The following is a 26,223-nucleotide window of genomic DNA, read 5'->3' on the forward strand; positions in this document are numbered from 1 at the left end:
TTAAAAGCTCATAAAATGAAATATGCTCTGTATTAGCTGTTTGACACTTAATTTGCCTTCAAATGAGCAGAGGAAATCACAAATTAACTGTCCTTTGTTTTTTTTTTCCCTCTTTACCTCAACGCCCCTATTAGGCAAGGGAGAGTGCAATTACAGACAGAGGCTAATCGTTTAGTTTATGAATTCTTGTGGGGAAGGTACCAATGTGCCATTCAATATTAAAGCCTGAGGGTCGGGGGGTGGGGGTCCCTTCTCGTGGACGCTTGCTTTACTGAGCAGAAGGAGTTTCAACAACCCCAGTTTGAAATGAACCCAACTTACAACAAGCCTCTTCTGAGTTTCCATAAAATCCCAACTTAAGCAAAGCCTTAATGACCTGTACTGATCTAGGACCAGCAAAGGTCTTTCTCGTCCTGAAGCTAGTGGTTTTTCCTCTGCATGTCTCTGGTCTGGAAACAGCTGACGTCCAGCCTCACCAAAAAAGAAAGGGCCTTCCTGCTCCAGAGAAGATGCTTCCTGCTTAAATAAACACATTGATTGGTGAAGAGCAGGCTCTCCATGGGAGCTCTCACCCCCTCTGCCACCACCATTGTGCGGGACTGGCTTAATGGGAGTTTGGGGGGAGGCTGGGGCCAAGAGAAGAGACTGCTCCTTTCATTCCGGCTTTATTGCCTGACCACGGTACACAGCAAAACAAAACAGCCCTCTCATGCGGCTCAGCGCCGGCTCTCGGTCACCCGGAGACCGCTCAGAACAAACAGAGGTATTCGTCACAAGTCAATTATCAGCATCGGAGGTTACTCTGGAGTCCTGGGCCCTCGTGCTGTGAACAGGGCCACTAAAACAACAAAACATTCTTATGGGATAAGCAATTTACTCACAAGCTTTTTGTGGTTACCGAATGTGGATTTAGGAAAGAATCCCTCAAATTGAGAGAGTCCATTTAGGAGTTTATAAAGTTGAAAAGCAAAAAGAACGTTGACTTTTCTTTTGTACTACATATACAATCTTAGATTCTTCAGAAAATAGATATTGGTTTACATTTAGTAACATAAGAAAAGCAACATTTATAACTCCACATCTTCTATATACCTAAACACAAATGAGTTTATATGCTGTATTTTTTTATTTCTGCTGTGAAATTCATGCAGAGAGAATTTGATACAAAGGCTTGTATTTTTTCATAACTGCATTAAGGATGTTTTAATGGATTTAGGAAAATGCAACAATTGGAAGCTCAAAGATGCCATAAAAAGGTTGATTTTCAAGAAAAGAAAACTTCTCAGTGTGACTCATGAATTAAGTCATGGACCGTATTTTCTGTCAGCGTGGGGGCAGATTGCAGGTGGGGCCTGTGAGGGTGCGTTTCCGTGTTCCCAGCCTGTGTGGTTATTTCATTCAGGACTGTGTTTGTTCAGCTGCGGGTCCGGGCCTGACTGGAAGGTATTCTGGAGGTACCAGGGGAGAGCTGTGGCACGTCTCTGTCATTGCAGCACAACCTCCACTGCCTTCGCCACAACCAGGAAGAAGTTAATGGACTTAAGGTCTGCATGAGCTGTTGCTTCAGAAGCATCATTTTATGTACAGATTGCAGTGTTGCATAAAAAAAAAACGAGCAAATCGCTATGTTACCTCTGAATTCCAATTTTATTTTTTTTTCAGCACCCAAGATTCTTACCAATTTCACACAGTTTCTATACACCAGTTCTCACAAGCTTCCCCCTCGCCGTCCTCTGGTGGAGAGAGGTTTTTTTTTTTTTCTTTTAAGATGTGTGCCGTGTTGTTTTGTTATTTACATAAACTGTTGTCAGAGCGCCCAATCTGGGCATAGAGGAGCGGCGTGTTGCTTAGCATAAAGACCACGGTCTTATCTCAACACCTCCTTCCAGATGGGACGAGGCAGAGCATTGCAATACACACGCACGCGCGCTCTCACACACACACACACACACACACACTCACACACACACACATAATGCAAAACAATAGAAAGACAAAAGGGGCTAGTGTAGCTTTTATAGAAGCTAGAGAAAAATGTTTTGTAAGTGTGAAGCTTCATCATTGGCTATTTATGGTGTGATCTGACTTTACCGTGTCAAGGCCTCATTTCCTAGTTGAGATTTTTGTGTTCAGGCCAAACTTCAACACAATTTTTACCAATTTTGTCATTTTTTTGACACAACATGTGACACAATTGTAACCATATATTTTTGTAACATTTTTGTAGACTCTGTGTATTAAAAAAGAATAAAAGTTGTAGCCTGCTTGATGCTTTACCATTAATATTCACATTTGAATATAGTCTAGACTAAAACAGAATGTGAAGTGGAGCCATAAATTACATTAAGAATTAATGATTATTTCATAATCTCATCTGATAATTTCTGTCCAGATATGGCTGCTGTCACCGTAAAAGCAGGGGAGAGAGGCGAAGGCCACTTTTTCATCCTCCTCTCCAACTGTCCAAAACCCATTCTGTGTGACTTCATAGGTCACCCCTCTCTGGTGCAGTCACTGGTTTCCCCTCTATCCTCCCTCCCTCCCCCGTCTCTCAACCCCCTCTTTAATACTTTCTCTATGGAGTAAGTCGGGGGGACAGGCGGTCACGCAGTAGCTGGCTTCATGATTAATGGTGTTTATTCTTGACAGAAGGCTCCTTTATTTATCTGCATTGCAGTTTCACTGATACTATCAGTCACCTGAATGAAAAATATTCAGTCATACCAATTTTGCAGTATAATTGAGTAGAGTCACTTCCTTTCAGTTTTTTTCCCCCTCGCTCTCCTCTCCCACTCTATCTGGCAGCCTTATCATCGCCACAGTAATTTTCGCGCTGCGTTGTTTGATATGGAGAGGCTGGCTTTAGCCGTATTTGACATAAAGCCTCTTCAATTTTCACAGGAGAAAAAAAAAGGAAGAAAGAAAGTTGTGCACCACTCTGTGAAAATGTGCGAAGAGGGGAAAGTAACTCTCTCTTTTTTTTCTGAGGCAATTTCAGGATTTAGAGAGAAAGGAGATAAATGCCTAAGCAGAAATGTGGGCAGATTGAAGTTATAGTATATCTATTTTTTGTAATACACCAGTTTCAGGGCCCTAAATGGACAGTGTAGTCTTTTTTCTATTCAGCATGTGCACAGAGCCATGATATTTTCAAGGCACCTGTGTATTTTGAGAGTGATGGATCCAGCAGGTTGGGGGGGGGGATAGAAAAAAAAAAAGAGTTTGGCACAGCAGATATTTGACAAGGCCTGTAAAGGTTTAAGGGTTGAGTCATTACCCGTGGAGATCTGTTAAGACATGTTCCAACACTCTACTTACCAGGCTTGGATTACCTACGCTGAGCCTGTGTGTGTTTTTGTATTTTCTCCCTAGTTATTAAAAAGCACATGCATTTTTAATGCTTTTTTTTTCCCTCTTTGTTAAATGGTTTATGACTAATTTAGTGTGTCTTAACGGCAAATAATAATCTTAACTAAAAAAAGAATTCCTAGTATTCCTAATCTACAAATGATTCCTTACATAACACTTTTAGTCATGCAAATCAAATCCTGTCGTTCAACAAATATTTCCTGTTCATTGTAATTTCTTCAGTGTTCGCTTTTGGTCGAATTTAATTTTAGGCTCCATTATAAATATCTTTGAAAAAGGTACATTTCAATAAAACATTAATCTCTAATACGAGGCCTGTGAATTTGCACATGTAACACATTAGTGGATTTGATTTTCTATACACAAGTCATTTGCCCCCTCTTTATGTTTGAGATCTCAATTTGTAGCTCTCCCATGGAGCACAATGGAGAACCAGGTCTGAGGGGAAGAGATAACAGGCAGGTGCCAACAGCTCTACGCTAATGTGTGTGTGTCTGTGTGTGTGTGTGTGTGTGTGTGTGTGTGTGAGAAAGAGAGAGCATGCGTGCTTGTGTACGTGTGCATCCGTGCTACATGCACACACACACACACATACACACACATGTTTGAAATATTTTCTCGTCAGTTTATTTATTTCTCCGCCATTTTTTTTGTTTGCAATTCTTCTCCTTTTATTTCCTTTTAAATGTGAAGTAAGCTAAATTACAATTATACATTTTAATGTCCCATTTATTAAAACTTGTGTTGGATAGTCACCCTCTTACAGTTCAGGCCACATTTAATAATGTGTAGCTGGCAAAATAATAATTTTACTGAAACACTTAAATAATTATAATATTCAACTACAGGTGCTGATTATTTTCATCATCTCTTAATCGAACAATTATTGTCTTGATAAATCCTTTTTCCTGTAAAGTGTCACTAGAGTATAGTGAAAAATTCCCTTCACAATATCCCAAAACAAGATGACGTAGTAATATATACATTTTTCTTTTTAGAATCCGACAATCAGCGCTAAAAATTCAGTTCATGAAGACAAAGAAAATTTGTAAATTCTCACATTGGAGAAGCTGCAACCAGACAACATTCTGTATTTTAGTCTGAAAAATAAATTAATTAAATTGTAAAAATGGTTGCTGATTAATTTTATTTAAATCAATGAATGAATTAATCTCATCAGCTCTACTTCCAAAAATAATGCGCAGCGCCACAAGAGAAACCTTGAATAACATTTCATTTGCATGATGTATTAAGTTCAAAAAGAGCGCATAAGTAAAAGCTTATGGTTCTCAGTGGCTTTGGTGGTAACTTATGTGATGGGTGTGGCAGACTGTCACTTTTACGAGCCGTGCCGGTTCTTAATTGACTTTGTAAAAGACCCTCCTCTCATTGGCGGGGAGCTATTACAGAACAGCAGTGACTGTCAAGACATTACCCAGCGCAGGCATCGTCTCCACAACCTCAGGCAGCCGCTGTCCTGACTCTCTTCACTAATAGTTTTTATAAACGGGCCTCCCTCTGAAAGAAGCTGTCACTTACAGACACCTTTGTGCAATTGGAGGAGATTTGAGGGAGGAAATATTTTACTCCTTACATAATGCGCAATAATTGATTTTAGTTCTAGACTATTTAGAAACTGAGAGTTCCAGCTTTTTTTTTTTTTTGGACTCAGCCTATGCCCTACAGATGTCATGCTGTAGCGGTGTAGAAATGTGGAATTTCCATTACTCTGATCTCTGGGCTGTGGGCTCCAGACCCTGCGATCCCACTCTGGGGGCCAGTTACAGCAAGTAACGAGACCAGGGCAACAGGGTCATAAATCCTCTCTAACTCTCCTCATTTTCCATCCTCCCTCTGTCCCTCCCTTCCTTTCCTCCCTCTCTCCTTTGCTCCCATCTTTCCTAGTCAGACCTTCAATGTATGATTTACGAAACCTAAATGCAACACTGTGAAATATTACCACATGTTTAAAAAGCCTTTACTCCAACTAAAAGTCTGTTAAAGACCATTTCGAGTTTTAATTTAAAAGGAAATGAGTTCATTGTCTCCCTCACAGTTTCTGCACCTCTTCTCCCCCCTTTTCCAACTTGTTTATCTTCCAAATCACAGAGAATTTCACTCCTTTTACATTCTTCCCACCAATGAAAATTAATTCATATCACATAAAGCGATTCCATTCTCTCAACCCTTCGTTATCTCCCTTATCAGATGTGGTGTCCATTACATCTGATAGTGTGATAGAGAATACTTTCATCTAATAATGCTGTTTGGAGTTTGGAATGAGCCACAAAGAAAGTATTCGCTACTTCTGTCTCCCATGATACTTTACTTGTTTTTTTTTTGGGAGGGGGTTATATTGTGAAGTTTTTTTCCCCTCCTTGAGTGTCCAGTGGGAGCAGCACAAATATGTGCAGTCATGCACACAGCTGCAGGGTGACCACACTCGTAAGAATGCAGCAACCTTTTTGTTTGCATGTCCATTATTTCTTTTGAGTGATTTTACTACACTGGGAGTGAAGGTTTATTTAGAGGGATTAAATGAAGATGGGGAAACTTGCTCCTGGAGCCAAGGTCAGAAAAAAACATGTTTCTCAAAGCAGGCTTATTAGGAATTCCCTCCCATTAATATCAGTTTTGAGTCACTTGTGTAGCAGGTTTGTTTAACATCCTGCTTTGGGTATATCCAAAATTTACACAGGTCTGTGTTTAAGCCTCCCAAAGCCTCAGCAAGCCTGAGCTTGGCACCACCACGCTCTCAGCCCCTTCATGATTAAATATCAAGGAACTCCACTTGACATTTTATTAGTCCAACAAGATGGATGAAATGGCTAGAATAAAGTAGGCTGTGTCTGTTCACTTTCCCACCAGCACTTGCCTTTCTTCTGTCCAGATTTTCTTTCCTTCCACTCCTCTACAAGAAGTATGTATTAGGAAAACGTGATGGATTTCATTCTGAAAAAGAGATTTTCAGGGCTGAGAGGGCAACATATATTCTTGTGTCTTGTACCTGATGCTCCTGTTCTCCCCCCTCTGTGTTTCAGCTCTCCCTCCAGCTCGCTTTTTCCTCCCGATCCCCTTTTTTCTTTTATTCTACCTCAGATCTCTGTCTGAAGGATTAACCATCTCCTGCAGTGTGTCTCTGCTGTCTTGTAGCGCAGTGTATTGTTTGTGATTTGCTCAGGCCCATCCGTGCGGCTGCTCATTTCAGCTGCCCAGCGTGACGTGGTGAATTGAGGGGGATCCACGCCGCTCCTCGCAGCCCTGGGCCACACTCATTCTGCTCACCTGAGTTGGGCCGTACACACACAGACGCGCACGCTCATTATCCGACTTGTCGGGGTAGAGGAGGCGCTGGGGTGTGGAACCTGAACCCTGTTTAGCTGCAGGCGTCAGCTGAGTTTCTGTGTAAAGGCACAAGGGCCATCGAGACATTACTTGAGAGGAAAAGGAAAGATAGATGTGCTTCCTCCCTGTTTTCAGAAGTTTAACACTTCAACACCCAGGAGTCCCCTCCTGTCTTCTCTTTAGCCCGGGGCATGCCAGAGGAAGTCAAAACACTGACTGAGGGCAGCACTAATTCCACCTGTGCCTGCTTTGGAAAAAAAAAAAGCAGCAATCAAATCATTTGCAGCAAGTGGAGATGAAGGTGCAGAACTCCATGCAAAACGATTGTTCTATATGTAAAAAGGCAAAATCAAGCACGAGAGAGGGTCAAAAGGAAGCAGGAAAATATTGTATTTGTCCTCGTGTTCGCTCCCTGATTCCAGACCCCTTGAAATTACAGGAAAAAAGGCTGGCTCATTTTGTGTAATTTCACTTTCATGTTTTCATTTTCTGGCTATATGCGCTGTTGATTTGTTTTGGTAGACATTCTTATCTCAATAGCTGAAATTACACTTAATTGCAGTGTGGAAAAACCGTTTGCGAAACAGCCTGCGAACCCCCCCCCCCCCTGCTGTGCGGTAAAGCCAAACATAAACTTTCCAAAACTAAGCTTGTGTTCAGTTGTAATTTGGTAGCAGGCGATGAAATGATGCTGTTGTTTGTGATGAAGCGTAATGACATGACTTTGTTTAAGTGTAAAGAGTGCCGGGGAGCCTTGATCTAAAACAAGAAGCATTTTTCATGTGTGACACACCTTCTGTGGGTTCGTGACTCCTCTGGAGTTCACGTAAGCAGCAGTTACAACCTGATCCTCTGACACCTGGACCCGTTTGTTATGACTGAAGCTTGTCACACTCACTGGCTCCTGTTGATAAACATACGTTATCGCTCCAGCGGCGTGGAAGTGATCCGTGCCTACAGGGATGTACTGTACGTCTCTCTGGCAGTGTGTGTATGCGTGCTCCTTCTGCTGCTTATATGTAGACAATGTGAGTGTGACTGAAACACACGGGGAGGAGACAGAGAAACTGTAGGAGAGTGCTGGGTATTCAAGTGGACAGCGAGTGTGTGTCTGTGTGTGTGTGTGTGTGTGAACCGACTGTGCAGTGTATGGGAATGTCTGGCACGCCTCCAGAGGTATCCCACAGAGAGGGAATCCTACTTGATGTGACCATGAATAGAGAGCCATCCCCACCCCCCCGAAGCCACCAAGGCCTTTGATGTCAGGGGGTCACACAGAGCCCTTGCAGCTCCCGGGGTACATAGTTACCCTAAACGCCTGGCAACCTCACCGTACCATGCCAGGCCCGCGGTCTGCTCTGCCCAGCCAGGAGAGAAAGAAGCAGAGAGGAGGAAATTCAGATTACATGGGCAACAAAGTAGAACTACTGATGCTCGTAGAAAAAGCTAAATGGCAAGTTTCTGGCCTTCATTTATCACTGAAATATACCAAGTGAATTACAAATAGTTTATTTCAAATGTCTATATGTATCTGTATCTTTAAGTTTTATGTTTGCCTCATAATACAAAAAAGCTAAAAGCTTAATTTCCTCTTTTAACTTAAGTTTAAGAAAAATGGTGCATCACTAAAACTTCTGTTACTGATACATGTTAAGGGTTACTCCTGACGTAGCCATGGAGCATGGAAAGGTAGCTGCTCCCACAACGTAAAGATGCTGGCAGAAATATTTTGATAGTGAAGACATGATGAAGCTTGAGTCAAGCATATATCCAGCTTCCAAGCTCAACTTTTAAGATGCTCAACATTGATGACGTCCTAAAAATAAAGCTTGAAAGCTCTGGAACAAGCGAACAAGCCAACCTTGGTGAACAGTAATTTCGGGCCACCAGCATATTTGACAATAGCAACCGTAAAAACATGTCAGTGGCAACTCCTCTGCTGCGTGACAAGCCTATAACGAAAAACAAAATACACAATCAAAGAGAGTCGAAAGCTAAAAAAAAAAGTTGTCTTTTTAACATTGCTGGAAAGCAGACGTGCGTCACTCATGTTTGTGAAAAATTTATGACATGACAATCATGTGTCAGCATTTTGGAAAATCTTTATTTGCCATCTGCATCACACCATGTATCTACTTTGGAGTGTTTTCAAAAAGCTCCATTTCAGGGGCAGAACTGGCTGGTTTACGATGGAAATGTATATATTTTTGAATGTATCCACCTTTTGCATGGGGACATTTTTGCCATTGCAAAATCCCAGAGGCCTGAGGTTTGACTGAGGGCAGGCTGGATCTGAAAGCGAAATGAATTCAGTTTTCAATGCTGCTGTAATTGTCATTACCAATGTGGAAAATGAAGTCATTGGAATGTGCTTCAGCGGCAGGACTTAATGAAGACTTTCCCATCGAATCATTAGGAGCCCAGAATATATCCACCTTCCTCTGTTTGTGTCTGTGTCTCAGTCTCTGTCTGCCTGTCTTCTCTCTCTTGTCTCAGCTCCCTTTCCACTCTCCTTGGGTCCCAGCTGGCTCTGTTCCCCTGGCCCTTTGATCTCAGTGAAAGGGTTTCGAGCTTTAAAGTGCTTCTGTTTCCGCTGTCAGGAGCCCCTCTCTTCCTCCTCTCTGGTTTAGTCTTTCAGAGCAGTGGCAGCCTTGTGCTGTGGCTGGGTGGGTCAGGGGGTTGGGGGTGTACAGGTTTTCTGTGAGGTGGTGAGATTGAGGTGAGGAGGGGGAATGGGTGGGTGATGCTGTCAGCCTCGGTCAGGAGACGACCTCACTGATCCCAGTTCTCTCCCAGACCCCAGGTCCTACCGCACTCAGCCCCTTGTGGCCAGAGGTGTACTGTGTCAAGAAAGATGGCTCCACATGGGATTAATGTGCGTCCTTGTATTTATTTAATACTTCCTCCTCCTGTATAGTTTAGATTTGTAAATGTCCCCATTGTGGTTCTAATAAAGGAATATTTTATCTTATACACGAGGACACCATTTTCAAAGAGTTGTACAACCTTCCACTTCAAAATCATTACCTTGAAACACAGTGCAGCCATAGCATCATTTTGTCAACCAAGGACTTAATATACCCACTACAATAAAAGGGTGCCATGTTTTGTATGTGTTAATAGCTAAAATAGATACATGTATAGAATGGAAGTTTGCATTTATAGTAGCGACTTGTATTTGTGCCAAACCCACACCCTCACCAGCACTGTTTGCATTCTGTTTCTAGTCTAAATGGCCGCAGAATTATTAAGGGTCCTCTATGGGATATCTCAGCATGTCAGACCAAAACAAATGTGTGTGTGCCCCCTCCCCCACACCCTGCAAATGGGTCACGCTAACGTTTTCATTGCTTCCGTGTTAGCTCAGTAGCTTAGCCAAGTCTGTCGCTGGGCAGCAGCTCTGACTTTGAGTTGATTTCCCTGTGCTATGGGTTCGCTCACTGAACGGTTCACTGACACACATGCACAAACATGCATGTGCAGCCATCCTGATGACAGACACACACAGAGGGAGTGCGACTCCATTCTCTTCTACTCCACTGTATATTTATATAGCAAATAGTTGTTTAATGCTGTATTAATAATCTGAATGAACTTCAGCTAACATGGAAATAGGGTGCCTATGACATAATTATTTTATGCATATACCTGATTATCGTTACATGGGTGGCAGTGTTAGTGCTTCCCAAAATGAAAACCACATTACCCATTTGTAATGCTTTGCCTTCCGTTACTTTCCATTGTGTTTCATCCTCAGTTGTCTTAATGGCGATTTCTCATGTGTCAGTATTAATTAGGTAAAGATTTGTCATGATTAAATGCTTGGTTGGTATCGTGACTCACAGTGTTTATGTTTTCGTTTTTCAAATCTCCATCTTGGACCACTCCAGCTGCTATGGATAAAAAAATGATGGTCTATGAACATTCACAGTTGCTGGATTATTGGATTTGGACTCGCCAATTTCCTGCACCCCTCTGTGAAGTACACATCAAGACGTTTTCATTTTATTTCACGCGGAACCATTTCATGCTCGAGTTAAAAGTATTTTGCAAAGCACGGTTCCTGTTTTAGCAAGCCGCTGTGTCAATACCACCAGGTCTAACTGCTGCACCACAATGATACCTTCTGTCCTGAGCGAAACCATCAACCTTCACCGCAGCTGTGTGCTTCTGCTGCAGCTTTCGCCAAAAAAATTATTAGTGTTGATATAACCTTGTTCCAAACAAAGATTCAAGGCCTGTTTACATGAACACACACCCCTCCATGAAACCTCAAAATCATTTGGGGGCATATTTACACTTGGCAAGTGTATATTCATCCTGTGAAATAAGACGACAGTTTAAAATCCACAGACCGCCCCGTGTAAACATGAGATATCTTAAAGAGGCGCTCGCTGGTTTAAGCGAGGCCACGTGAAAGGAAATGACTTCCATATGTCCGGAGCGCAGTCTTTCCTTGTGCCCTGTTTGCAGGATGTCTTCTTTGAGGGTTAATAGGAATTATAAAGCTACGAAGGGAAGTGGGGGAGTGAAGGAAAAGTTTTTTTTTTTTTTACTCCGGTAAGTCAGAGAAGCCTGCAAACCCTGCGGTACAGCTTTGATGTAAATCTTAAATCAGGTGTAACTAAGACGCTACTTCTCCTGCACACACCTACTCGCACATCAGCGCACACACAGGGTGAACATTCCTTCACACACACTGCACGTTGTCAGATTACTTCCTTTCGTCATGTTGATTAATGCATACTGGCAGATGCTAAGGCGATCACGACCCTGCAGAGAGCAGCTGAACACGGAGGATCGGACACTCTCTTGCTTTTCCTCTCGCAAGTACAGAGATGCACCACACTCCTCCAAACCATCCGTCTCTCTGCTGTCCTCCTCAAATCCCCTCACACCTGGATCTGCACCCCCCGAGACCTCTTTTTCTCTCCTCCTTTTCCAGCTCCCCCGTTCTCCTAACTCTTCTCTGTCCACCCTTCCCTCCCAATTCATAGTCCATATCTTCACATGCTCCCTCTTTCTCCTCCCGACTACTGTTCAACGCTCTAACTGTCTTCCCTCCCTCTCTCCAGCCCTCCCTCATATCCTCTCTCCACATCTCTCTCCCTTCCCTCTCTACTCTTCAAACTTTTCTTTTGCTCTTCACCTCGCAAAAGGCTGACGAATAACTCCCTGTGCCACCATCTTGCTACCAATCAACATGCGTGCTCTCTTTTCTTTTGTTTTCTGGCCGCCTCTTTTTTTCAGTACTCCCGGCCTTCCAGTAGGGCTCTGTTCTTATTCGCTAAGTTAATTGGAAAAACAAGGCGAGCGGAGGCATTTTGCCAGGGTCAGTGTAGGGAGATGCAGCCAATGCATGACAGGGTTAATCAGTGTCATGGCAGCCGGAGTGGGTGTCTGGCTCTTCTCAAACAGCCATGCGGAGGGCCAGACGAGGAAAAAAAAGTCATAAAATGTTTCTACCTTTTCCTCTGAGGTCTTATTTCTATATTAAAAATATCTAAAATGTCATATACAAGGTTTTTGAAATATTTGTCCCATATACCCTGCCATTAAATCAAAATTTCAAGATATTATATCAGTATTCTACTGTTGCACTTTCTGATGTGTACACAAATAGTATTAAAACTTTTCTGTCTGAATTTTTCTTTTGTCATCAATGACAAAGCAGGTTTTTTTTTGTGTGTTTTCCCTCCCCTGCATGTGCTCCTGCACCCATGTGTACGTGAGAGTCACCCATGTGACTCTGCAGCTGTGTTGTGATCTGTGTAAATGAGGCATGTAATGGTGGCGTGTGGGCACATGACTTGCTTATCATAAACACACTCTTTTACACACCTGTTTTGAGGTGCACAGTTTGCCTCAGCATGACCTGCTAGGCGTGGAGGAAATAAACCAATTTCTCATAAATCCTTTGACAGGAGACGTGCAGGAATACACCAGTCAAATGGAGGCGGAAAAAAAAATTCCATGACCATTGTGTTGCAATGTCGGAGAAGATCCCTAAATCTGTCACCTTTGCACATTTTAACAATGAGGCTTTCACTGAAATTCCTCTCAGGACTTCCCCTCCTGAGAGTGCTGTTGTCTTTTTCTCATACACCTGCTTCAGCATCACTGAGACATGTTGTCACACATTTGAACAAGGTGAAAGCCTTTAAAATCATCCCACAGCCCCTCTGGGCTCATTACAGGAAGGCTCCTGAAGACAAACTTTGTGTGTGTGAATGCTTGTGTACACATTTTGTATGTCTGTGTGTTTCTATGTCAGTCCTTCAGTGTGCATGTTGTTTCCGCTCCTCGGTGCTCATTATTTGCCCTGGCCTGAGCTCTTTCATTAGGGGGATGTGAAGTGGAGGGACGGAGGGGCCGGTAGGGGATCAGGGGAAGGGGCGGAGGTCGTAATTGGGCTGTTCCGCTCCCCTGGCCTTGCTCAAGGTCACTGTGAGACAAACTCTTGGCCAGGTCTCTCACTCTTTCTTCCCTTTTCTCTCATCTTTTCCCACCATTTTCCATCTCTGCTCCTCCTCTTCACCTCCCTCCTAAAATCCCTCACTTTTTCTCTCCCCTGCTCATCCTCTCCTTCTCCTGGGGTCTTTTGTCACAGTAGACTGGTCCACTGGGGAGCCACAGAGAAGTGGAGGGGCTAATTCAGTCTAATCTCTTAGCCTGTTAATGTCTGGCTGATATGTGGATTTCTCCACACCCTCAGGGGAAGGCCTTTGTGGCGAAGGCCATCATTATGAAGTTTCCTAGCCCTCCTAGCCAATTATAAGAAGGGAGACAAATTAGTTCATCTCAAACTTGTCTCCTAAGAAGTTTTCTTGATTGTTCTCAACTTTATTTCACATCTCACACCATAGAGGCAATTCACAGTAAAGGTTTTTGATAAAAAAGAATAGACTGATAGTGTTCCTATGTTCTATTTAAAGAAAAAGATTGTGCATCTTGTGTGAAACTTGCTGATGGATTTTGTACAACGTTGTATCCGTCATGTGCAATTCTGTACACGGTATCAGCTCAAAGCCAAGTTTGAAGCCATCTGAGTAAAGTGGTGTAGTGTTGCTTGTCTGGCGCTGGCCAGCGGTGAGCTCGGTCTAACGTTTCCCTCTGATTAAGACACAGTGGTGAAAGCTGCCTTTGATCTGAGGAAATGTCTGCGTAGGGAGCAGTTGGAATGCAGCGCTCTCCTCTCTGCCTTGCAGATGGAGGGAGAGAGATAGTGTCACAGTCCATTTGTCTGGCGTTGCCACTGCCATTCCACCCACAGTAGTAAAGTCTGGATGATCACGGCCTAATGAAATGAGCGTGATGTCCCTGTTAAAATTGTGGCATCAGTTTACACAATGTTGGTGACATAAGAGCTTAGTTAAATCAAAAGATGTTATTATTCCACATGTGGTGAGCTAATAAGTTAATTGCAGACTAGCTCATTGAGGAGATTTATGTTGTTTAACTTAATATCTTATAATTCTGTTTTTTTGGAGAACTGTTTATTATGGTAGTCCATTGCAAACTTAACTTAAACTGTAAACAGCAAAAGTCCGTCCCATAAGCATCAGTGTTTACTAAGGAAAATGTGTGTGAATGCTGAAAGTTTTATTTTGAGCTTGTAATACATTTAAAATATGTATTTATGTTCTTCCGATATTTTCTTCTCCGTGTGTCTCTGCAGGCCTCCTGGGCTGGCAGGCAGTCCGGCTTTCTCCGACATCTCCCTCATCCGGATTTCGCCCCAGCGGAACCCCTCTGTGGGGGCGGAGTCGCCCTTTCACCCTCAGCACCCCTACATCAACCCATACATGGACTACATCCGCTCACTCCACAGCAGCCCCTCCATCTCTGTTCTGTCAGCCTCCCGGGGCCTCAGCCCTGCAGATGGTGAATAAAGTGAAACATACACCGACGCACAACGCATGATACATATATACACTCGCAGCACAGATGCACACTCAGCACACACATGCACATCTGCACACAACCCCAGCGGAGAAGAAATGGCCAACAAAGCCTCAGTAGACCCTTAAAAATGATATTTGAAATTGATTAGTGAGGTTTGATTGCTATTAGGAGGAATCTCAATTCTCAGTATCAGTTTAATTCCTGTTTGAGATCAGAAGAGGTCAGGTGAGAGGCAACTAGATCCATCTCTATTAAGACCCAGGGGTTGGTGAGATGTTATCAGAGTGAGAGAGCGGGTGGATGGGAGTATTATGAGTGCGGCGCGATCCGTGTGGGTGGGGGCACAGGTTGGAGGGAGGCTAATCCTTTTGATCTGTGAGTCATGTCAGAGACCTCTGGAGGATGCATCAGTGAGCGGCAGGGTCACGTACAGTTACAACGTGCGCACTGAGGGAGGGTTGGATTCAAGTTCAGGATGGGCGGGGGGGCGGGGAGGGGGGTAGCTGTTATGGTACCTTACAGGGAGCATTTGTTTCCTGAGATCTTAAGATGGATTTAGACTGTGAAATCAATTAAAGTGGACACCAGAAGCAGTTGTAAAAAATGGATCAACGTTCAAAGCTATTAAAAAGGAAACCTCACGCTTCGTAATATATATTTTTAGTAACTTGGTGTTGTGTGATTAAAGGTTGGTAGTGTTAAAATTATGTGATTGGCCACAAAATTAAACAACATCAAATTTATTAATTTTGATGACTATTTAGGTCACATTTCTGCCGTTTCCAGCTTTGAATTTTTTTTTTAGTTTTCGGTATTTTAGACTGAATATCTTTGGGTTTTGGACTGCGAGTGAGAAGAGAGAAGCAATTCGAAGACGTCTCATTCGGCTCTGAAAATTTGTGATTTTTTTTTTTTTTTTTACTATTTTTTTTGGCCTAAATTATTGAGTAGATAAAATGAATAACCAGCAATTAAAATATTTGCTGGTTGCAATCATATAGTAGTATTTTATTTGCTCTTTAAGATTATACAAAACAAAGCTGTTATAGCCAGAGGTGAAAACCATACAGCAAACAATAAAGCAAAAAAGTGCTTCAAACTGCTTCAAATGACAACGCCAAAAAACACATTCTTAATAAAGAGATTATTTACCAAATATCTATGTGCACCTTGAAGGTCTTGAAATGTCCTGACAATCTATTACCGCCCTGTTGTCATCAGCCATCAACCTTTTGGCACTTCAGCAGCAGAGACTCACTTTAGCTCCTCACCTTGCGCTGAAGTGGGTTTGTGAGAGGACAGATAGCAGGGGCATTTCCTCTGCACCAGCACACTCCGCTTCATCTCTCCCAGGTCTGTTAAAAGCTGTGTCTAAGTGAAGACCAAGAGTCTCTGTTCGCAGCCTCACTCACCCCATCTCCTGCTCTCGTGCTCACCAGCATCACTCTTTGAGAACAGGAGGTACTCAAAGTCTCTACCCTCCAAGTTTCTGTTACCACAACATAATGTGCTCCAATCTCATTTTGCTTTAAATCAAAATAGTTTCTCCAACCTACCACATGATCCCCTGTCAGCTCATAAAGCTGTGAATTGTGAATGAGGCACCTAATTACTCCTTTAATCAATCCAGTGATTAATTAACCCATCAGCTTTTGTGTTGTTAGTATATCACCGCGCTTACAGAGAGCCGCCTTCTTCAATATGCATTTTTTCTACCAAAAAGTACATTTGAATAATGATGAATTAATTAACAGAATCTAATGGAGATTTAAAGTGGGTGGGATTTAGTGCCACCCTCTTGCTGCCACACATTTGCTTTCAGATCTTCTTTTTTCCACTCCTCCCTCACAATATTTCTCTTTTCTATGATGATGGGGTTTTTTCTATGATGAGATGGGGTTCAGAGGTAGACTCTCCCCTGATCCTATTGTAATGCTGAAGGAGCACCCGGTGGCTCACCAAGTCCTGAGGCACATCTTTCCCTTCTCCACATCGAGTGCCACACTGACAGCCTTCCCCTACTCCCCCTTTTTGCCCCCAGGATCACACTCGGATGCCAGCATTTCTGATTTAGAAATTCCGTAAAGCCCTTTTCTGTGCATGGATACTGAATGGGCCATATTATGGCTGAATGCAAAAGCAAAGCTAAGGCGGAACAACAGAGACAATTAAGAAACTCCCCCCTTCCACTGAAGACATAATACCCAGATCGAATTAATTTAGAATTTTTTCTTACATTCATTCAACCAATCATGGATGCATATTGCAGGCATACAGACCAGCCTTAAGAGGAAATCTCCTCATACAGTGCTTCTTTATTTATTTTCTCTTTATTTCTTCAACTGGGGTGAAAAAAGAGCTGCAGCACTCTGTGGGTCTGAACCAATTCTATATTTGCATCCAAAACCACAGTGCTAGTCTTTTCCTTCTCTCTTTCTTATAATATTTGCATAAGGAAGCCCACCACCAGATGTTTATTTTTAGGCTACGGTTCAAGGACTTACAACACTATAACTAAGGGAATGACTTGGAAAAGAGAGGCATTTTGAGAAACGGAGAGAAGAAGAGTGAAGTGGAGGCAGAATCGTTTCCTGCATCTTTATGAATGCAGATATATCTGGGCAGATTTAGGCCTTTTGTTTTCCAATAGAGTTTAAGGGAGCACAGTCGAGGAGCAGGTTGCATATCTGCACGCTGCAGCCCTGCTGCGTACAACACAGAAGCGCCATCGCTGGCAAAAGATGTGTCAGCCCACATACTCTTACCACACACATGTATACTCCAGTGCGCTCTCTCCAAAGTGATCAAGGAACAGTAAGAAGAAGAGAAAAGACTGTTTAAGAATTGTACTGTAAGAAGATCGGTTATGCTGTGCTCGGCATGAATGCATCAATCAAAGACTAATGCACACTCACTGTAATCTCTGAGCAAGCATTCAGTAATCCCCAGTGAGGCTCTCCACTTCAGGTGATGCTCCCTGTGCAGCTGTTTTGCTAAACTTGATGGTGTTGCTAATGTGCTCATTACTGTTCTGCTGAGCTGATTATCATCTAATGTAAATGAACACAGGTTTATAATGTAGTGCAGGTGCTCTCCCTGTCGTGTTTTTCACACTAACTAATTCTTTTTCTGTCCTGCCTACCTTCCTCTGTTCTCGCTTTTCTTCAAATACTCCTTCTCTGCCCATGTTTTTCTCAGGAATTTCCCTCCATGCATTCTCTCCGTCCCCTCATCTGTCACCTTCATTTTTTTGGTTACCTTGTTTTCTTCTTCGCTGACCCGATCAATCTCCTGCTCCAGCCCCTCACACAGGTCTGACCACAGCCGAGTACTACCACCAGATGGCTCTGCTGGCGGGTCACAGGAGTCCTTACACAACCGACCTGCTCCCCTCTGTGGCATCGACAGCCGGCGCCACCAGCGCCAGTGCTCTGCACATGGAATACCTGCAGGCAATGGAGAGTAAGTGTGCAACTTTTCATGAGGTACAGAAATAAAAACACACCAAACACACCATCACCAAATGTGGAGATACATGGTTTTCAGTGGACAGCAGCAATGTGCATTTGGTGAATTCTAAAATAATCCATACCTATTTCTAGACATCTAGCTGAAAGCTTGGCTAAATATGAATAAAAAAATGTTTTTTACACGTCTAGGTTACATATAATATAATGATAATAATATTGTTTCAACAGTATTTAAATCACTACAATTCAATGTGTAGCATATCGTAATTGTACATTGAAATGTAGTCACTGAAACAATGTTTAAACAACAGTTTAAAGTAACATAGACATCTTAAAAAAGTGGATTTTTCAACCAGACGTAGCTTCAGTGTTAAAAAGACAACCACCAAAACCGTGGCTACGGGGATTGCACCTTAAAGTATTATGAGTGCATACCTGCACACTGTAGCATGGGTGGCCCCAGTGGGAATTCAACCTCTAAAACGCACCTTCAGAAAACACCTATCTCTTACTAAATATAGATCAAGCTGCAGCTCAGCCACAGCGAGGAGGGACCTGCAACTTTACTTTGACACGATTTAAATGAGCTATTGTCTTAATGTGTTGGGCTCTGGACTGTGTGCAGAGGACTTATGCTAATGAGTTATTTTAAAGTGTAAATAGGAAATTAAATGCACACTGAATCTTAGAAAGGTCGGACAGCCTCACCCCGCTCCCTTTGATGAGAATGTATTTAGTCAGGCAGACGCCGCTTTCATGGAAATCCGGGGTGAAGTTCCCCCTATTCCTCTGAACAAACTAATTAAAACTAGCCAAACTTGTGCGGGTATCAGAAAATTAATTGCTATTAAGTGGGAATTGGAATGTCCCACCATTCATCACTGGAGAAATCCTTTCTTCTGTGTCACTTTTTAAGATTAATAGACTGAAACAAAACAATTAGGGCCAAATTTAAGTGGAGATGCGATGCTCCTCACTTAAAAAACGCCTGTGATCATTGCTGGTAATAACTCATCATGTTTCAACAATGTGTGTTCCAACGGCTGAAAAATTAACACTTTAAAGCTTTGTTGGATTTCAGAAAAAAAAACATACAAAGAGCAGAGTCTATCAAGAGGCTTTTGCTGATAATCTGGGCTACCACGTAACTGCGGCTATTTTAGTCTATTTCACATCAGTGTAATTACCTTCAGTGAGAGTTGTGCTAATGAAACAATGGGCCTGCCTTGCCTATTTGTGCTTTAATGGGCTATTGTCTGTGTGCGTACTGCCTAATTAGTGCCATAGCTCTCATAGATCACTATACTAAAGTCTGTGGTCTTTATTAGTTCATTTTAATTTCCTTGCCATTTTCCTATCCGTGTAGTGTTTTTCAAATTAATAGGCTCACTTTTAGCAACAATTTGAGGGCTGAAACTCATGTTTGATACAAACAAACTATCTAATTATAGTTATTGATTATACTTCTTGAGCTGTAATTGGAGTAAATAGCCAATAATTGAATGTGTTTAGCAAAATTAACTAAAACACTTCTACAAACAAAAGGCGACACATAATATTTATATTAATAATTAATCATAAGTACGCTAATTCTGAGAATTTTTTTATTTTACTGTCCTACCAAAAAAACCCGGCCAGTCTGATATTTATGCTTCAGCCCTCCCCTGTGATAGCGTCCCTCTCAGGTGGCCCTGAGGCGTGGCGGTGAGGGTTCAACCCCAGTTTTGGAGCCAGCTTTTATTTCCAATGCCGTCAGTCCTGCCTGTCTAAACCCTCCCTGGCCACGAGAATTAATGACGCAGCGTGTAACCAGCCATCCCGTCCATAAATCAAGAGGAAATTAGAGGGACAGTCCTGCTACGAGCCAGGACGCTCCTCTCTCTGTCTCCCCGGTTGGCCGATTTATCATTTGGGCTGTACATTAATAAACACCACTCCCATGAGGCTTTGCAGTGGTGGGATGCTGGCCCTGCTCCTCGGCAGTACCCAACTCTCTTAAGTTTTTCGCTTTTGGTGGATTCAGCTGGTTTAAAAAGTGTCAGATGTGTCAGAAGGTTGGATTTGTCCAAACCAAGAGCACAAAGGAGGAATTTTTTTTTTGCAGGATTATATGTATAATTTGAACTGAATGAAATCAGACATGTCGAAGGTGCACCACATGACAAACGGCATTGTATTTAGCAATATGTGCGCTCAGGGATTTGTGTGAGTGTGTATGTATGCCCCCCACTCCAACACCCTCATTGCAAGACAGATTTTCCATACAATGACAATGTAAAGGGGGTGTTGCTCTCCGTACAGCTTCATGCCATAGTCGAAACTCAGGCCTGTGTGTGCCAGAACACCGCCACTGCCACTGCAGAGGCATACACACACACACACACACACGTCCACATCCACACACTCTGATTACCATGTGAATGGAGGGCTCCGTAATCGTTGGATGTGTCAAACGAGAGATGGAGCATTTACGTTTGGGAGATGGATGGATTGTGGGGGACGTAAATATGCAGGGGGGTTATCGGGGCTGCGTAAGCTGGTTTTGTTTGCCTTTATAAAATAACTCAAAATGTTTTATTTCCAAGTCTTGAGTCACAAAGTCATTGTGTCAGTTCATGCACAAAGCGCGACATCCCCTCAGCGCTTTTTCCCCCTCCTTCCATCTCCCTCTGTTTTTCCCTGTCTTGTTTGTGACATCTCCATGTGAAAAGACAACAAAAGTCATGTTTTAATCTCTACCCGTGGCTCATTGTATGTGCAGAGAGAATGGTTGTGCCGTTTCCGCCTTTTACCTTTTCAAACCCCCTTTTAGTATTTCCAGTCAACACTGATTGCATTTGAATAACGAGTCAAATTGGACTTGATTAAATATTACCATACACAGTCAGAGCATTTCTCCAACATAAAAGGCATGTTTTCTCATGGATGAAATGCAAGCAGTGCATCAAGTGACAGCTGAACACTCATTCAGATGAGGCTTTTGTCTGATGATTGACAAAAATGTCATCTGTTGGGGTTAGATTAGGTTAGAGTTTGGATGAAGTCAAACAGAAAATCACGTATAAAGGCAAACGGCAAATGCTCTTTTTTGATCTGTAACTAATTTGTAAGAATTTAGCTGATGCTCTTTTCCAAAAAACCTGCAATGAGGGAGCAGATAGGGATTCATTTACAGTTTTACACGGCATTTTAACCTTTTCACTTTCTGTGAGCTGTACTTGGCAGTCATTCAGTCATTTTTTTTTTCCAGTACGGTACGCTGATCTCACCCTCTCTCCTCATCCTTCAGACTCTCGTTTCTCGAGCCCGCGGCTGCCATCACGGCCCAGCAGGAAGCGCCCTCTGCCCATCTCGCCCCTCTCGGAGCACAGCTTTGACCTGCAGACCATGATCCGCAACTCGCCTAACTCGCTCGTCACCATGCTGAACAACTCGCGCTCCAGCTCGTCCACCAGCGGCTCCTACGGTCACCTCTCTGCTGGAGCCATCAGGTAGCTGACTGGGTCTTGAAATTTGTCCTGTGTGAATTATCCTTAAAGATTATTATTATTATCGTTGTTATTATTATTATCATTATCATTATTATTATATCATCTCAGATTATTTAGAACTGGGCTACTGACTTAATCAGAAGTCTACAAACTGGAAGTGTGATGTTTGAAAGAAGTGAGCTTGATGGTGTGAGACGCCATCAAATTGCATTTTGGGAAATGTAGGACCTGGTGTTTTTGGAGCCTTTTCTCCTTCAATTTTCAGAATTCTTCATAAAAAATCTGTCTATTGTAAGTCCCCAATCGTCGTGGAAGTGTGATACAAAATCACTGCATTACCTCTTTAAAGTTATAAAAAATGACTCTCACCCTGTCAGGATGTCTTTGAGGAGCTTTGATTGATTGTGGTTCTCTGAAGGTGGTCATTCAGGGACTAGCATATGCCAATGATAATCAAACAGCAAGATCTCCTTGGGGGGAATGATGTTGTAAATGATTTTCTGATATTATTGATTACTGTAGTTACGATGCACTCTAAAGCATTTGGGTGAAAGAAAGTGTGTGGTGGAGCGAATAAGAGTGTGTGTGTGTGTGTGTGTGTGTGTGTGTATCGTCCATGTCAAACCTCCATGTGGGTGACGGTCTCCCAGCCAGCCAGTCAGCCTGCCTCCCTGGCGGCTCGTGTCAGTCATCCAGCACACCTCATGGAAACATCACATACATCACGCGCCGGTACCAGAGCCGAGCAAAGGGGATAAAAAGAAAAGAAGAGAGAAGGGAAAAGGAAAGATCCATCGCCCCACCCACAGCCATTGATCAGCGATCTGTAAGAAGAGCCTGATCAATCACACTGCTCGCTCAGCCACTGTCCTAGTGACAGGACCCAAATAGCCAGAGCCAACAGACTGATGAGTGATATGACAAGCGAATGGGCCCCCAAATGTGTCTCGGCCCATTGATTTCCACTCGGCTCGTAATAAGATCAGCAGACATATGGGTCGCAGTGAGAGGAGAGCGTCAGGGCTCAGGATGAATGGAAGCCGCTGCTGTCGAGCCACACAGATCTGTGTTTATCCGGTGGTTCACCTGTGGTTATACACACCCCAGAGGAGGTTTGGTGGCTTCTGGGATTTTTAGGATAAACAAAGTTAGCTCAGGTTGAGGGTAAATAAACTGAGGAAACAAGTCTGTTGCAGGCACAGGGAAATCTTTTTTATTTACATGGCTATACGACACACTCCAGATTATTTATCTGTATCATTTGCCCAGTGGATGAATGACATTCTGCCTTACGCACCGACCACATGATAATTCACTGTGTGTTAACAAGCTGAACATTCATTGGCAGGGATTTGCCGCCAGCCCCGTGGTTCCAGCATTACCACACCATCTCCTGTCAGATTGTCCTCAGGGAGGAGGAGCAATCCAGAACAATCCATTTATTCCTTGTCTCTCCCCTTTTTTGCCTCATTGCTTGATGTTTTGGTGAAGTTGCATGTTAGTTTTATGATTATTTTGCCCATTATAACTGGTCAGCCTTTCCCTGTTCTACTCTCCGCAGCCCAGCGTTAAGCTTCGCCTACCCTCCAACCCCGGTGGCTTTGCATGTGCACCAGCAGCTGATTGGCCGCCAACCGGGCCTTGTGAGCTCTGCCTTTGGCCACAGTCCGCCCCTCATTCACCCATCGCCAGCGTTTGCCACCCAGAGGCCCGTACCTGGCATCCCCCCCTCTGGGCTCAGCGCCAGCGAGCGCTCAGCCATCTCCAACGACTCCTCACAGGTGAGAGCGGCGGCAGACGCCTGTGCGATTCATCATCACAGGTAATAGATAGCGGCTTCACATGCCAGCCACATCTCGGCGAAACGCAGCAAGCTAACATGGTACAGGCAGGACCCCCCTTCCACGCACACATCTCCTGGGAGTTTCCTCCTACTTGTGTTGTCTCTTGTTTTTAGACTGCCGAGCACGGCCCAGAACGTGCCTGCAGCAAACAACAAGGGGCTTGTTAGCATAGAATCCCACTGCTGACTCCATTAATCACTAGAGAGAGAACAAGGATATAGAGAGGGAATATTGACATGGATGGATGGATCCAAAGGGGCTTTTTCTGTCCTTCCTCAACCCTTACTGTATGTGCGGGCCCATGTTTGAAGTAAATATTCAATGTTTATTACCCATCCCCCCCTGCTGTTTCCCATTGCTTGAATTTTGTATCATCGCCAAAGAGCTCTCATTCAAATTGGGCACACCAAAATTGCCTTTTCCTTCTCCTGAATAGACAGAATATTGCTTTGGGGCCTCAGCTGAATCTGTTATGTTTCAGAGACGATAGCAGGGCAAATGTATTGCATGTTACAGAGACTAACTGGATCGCTACAACTTGGAGTGTCCTGTGAAAAACATCAAGATGAGGGGAGTTAACATTTTCAGGGAAAAACCAAGAAAACTTGTTTCCTTTTCCAGAAACTACTTGTTAATTCTTTAATTCTTCTGAGCTTGGTGTGTAACAAGAATTCCTCCAAAGGCGAATTTAAGCCAGGGCCAAAGTCAGGTCATCCATTGGATTAGTGAATGGTTCATTGAATTGGTTCATGAGTTTGTTTTAATTGCTGTGATTAGAGGACCTAATGTGATACAGTGAATTGCTTAGTTTTTCATCTGCACATTTAAAGCTCGTGCATAGGACTGAGGATACGCAAATCATAATTGTGCAACCACAGTTGTTTTTTTCTGCTTAATTAAGTAAATGATTGATTGACTTATAAGCATCACATGCATTTTTTATGATGCTATTGAGGATAACATGAGAAATATCAGTAAAATATAGAATTAATATAGTGAGATCCTACGATACAGTCAGACCGACATGGAACGCTCGAAATGATCAAATATTTTCTGTTTCCACAGACCAAACCAACAAGTGAATCTGCAGTGAGCAGCACAGGAGACCCAATGCACCACAAACGCTCCAAAATGAAACCAGAGGAAGAATTGCCGAGTCCAGGCGCCGTGAGCGTACAGGTGAGGAGTGTCCACATGTTTCAGCAATATGAAAATGGATTTTCAGTTACTGTCTCTGGTCTCAAAACTATCCACATTCTGGAAAAAAGTCCCAGAATTCACCAGCCTGTTTTTATTTTTAGATTTTTGCACTAGAATAGGAAGCCCATATAATGGCTGGTCACCTGCCAAAATGGCCGCAACAATAGACAAGCTTACCAGCCACAGTTAGTGTTTCTTTACCTGCGTTCAACTGTTCCTTGGTGTCAGTGTCCCACCCTGCTCTTATGAGTTGCTGTTTCCGAAGCGAAACAATTCATTGATCTTTGGGAGAGTAGAAGGAAATTGTTTTTGCTTTTGTTTAATCAAAATTTTAAGTGGCTGGAGAAATGAAAGAGAACTGTGATAACAGTAAGTGTTTGCATCTGCAGGAAAAACCTTATTAGAGTCGATATTCAGGCAGCAGCAGATTGGGCCTGAGGTGTGTGGTGGAAGCCCAGGCTCTCGTGAATTAGCCCACACCAACTCGCTGCTCCCTTCAGCCACCTAACTGTGACAGTGAAATATGTCTTGGCTAATAGAGCAACCTACAGCAGGAAAAGGGGGTTAGATTCCTCAAATAGTTGCCTTGGTCCTGTCGTATAACAACCCCCAAACACAGAGCGGAGCTTTTAGCGCTACATTTCCGCTCTCCACACTTTTCTCCCGGGCACCAAACAAGGCCATATTCACAGGGTCACTGCGGCTGAGACCAAATCATGTTTGGCTGTGCCTTTCATGTAAACCAGTAGGGATAAAAAAAGAAACTTTTATGGCAGATTGGGATGGACTGGAGTTTTCATTGCATTGTTGTAGTTGGCGTATTGCTTGTTGAACTGTTGTAAATTTTGAACTTGCTGAACTCTTACGCTGTTGTTCCTCAGGACCATCCGGACGGGATGACCCTGGTGAAGGAGGAAGGGGACAAAGATGAAAGCAAACAGGAGCCAGAGGTGGTTTATGAGACAAACTGCCACTGGGAGAACTGTTGCCGCGAGTTTGACACACAGGAGCAGCTAGTACAAGTGAGTAGCACATCCACAAAAATAGTCATATTTCAATATCAAGAAATCCTGTAATGGTGTGTTAGTAGATTGTGCAAACAGTGTTCATTTATAATGACTCAGACAGTTTAGAAAAAAGGAACAAGAAAAGCAAAACATGTCTGAACTGAGTGCTTGCTTGCTGCTGTTTATCAGATGGTTCCCATCATCACTTGCTGTGCACAGAGAAGCCTTCACATCTGACCCCAGTTGTTCTCCAGGACCAGAGTTTGTTGTAGGGAAACAGGGAGACACAACAGGGTGCTTACAGGTGTAAGATGGGTGAAGGCTTACATAAAAAGCTTTCCTGGTGCAGCTCAGAAAACACAAACCAAAACTACAATCTTTTTTTTTTTGTCTTTTTGTTTGTATGCTGTGAGAGTTTTCAGCGTTTCTCTCCTCAAGCTCAGTAGATCCCAGCAACATGAACTGCAGCTGTACGATTCTGCACAATGCCTCCTATCAGGCCACAACCCCTGCCTGCGTGTCTGTGCAGCAACAACTAGTACAGTAGAGGCAGAGCTGCAGGCATTGACTGATACTGCTGCTGGATTCCTGA

General features: G+C 43.2%; 1 protein-coding gene across 1 annotated transcript in view; it reads left to right on the forward strand.

Annotated features, from left to right (window-relative positions):
- Window positions 1-26,223, forward strand: part of gli3 (GLI family zinc finger 3) — an 87,795-nt gene that overhangs the window by 50,877 nt on the left and 10,695 nt on the right. Inside the window, exons 5-10 of the mRNA XM_070852789.1 lie at window positions 14,393-14,598; window positions 17,920-18,081; window positions 21,379-21,580; window positions 23,142-23,361; window positions 24,490-24,603; window positions 25,506-25,646. Coding sequence (XP_070708890.1) covers window positions 14,393-14,598; window positions 17,920-18,081; window positions 21,379-21,580; window positions 23,142-23,361; window positions 24,490-24,603; window positions 25,506-25,646 — 1,045 coding nt within the window. The remainder of the gene's footprint in view (window positions 1-14,392; window positions 14,599-17,919; window positions 18,082-21,378; window positions 21,581-23,141; window positions 23,362-24,489; window positions 24,604-25,505; window positions 25,647-26,223) is intronic.

Source organism: Pempheris klunzingeri, chromosome 21, assembly GCF_042242105.1.
Source record: "Pempheris klunzingeri isolate RE-2024b chromosome 21, fPemKlu1.hap1, whole genome shotgun sequence".
Lineage (NCBI taxonomy): Eukaryota > Metazoa > Chordata > Actinopteri > Acropomatiformes > Pempheridae > Pempheris > Pempheris klunzingeri.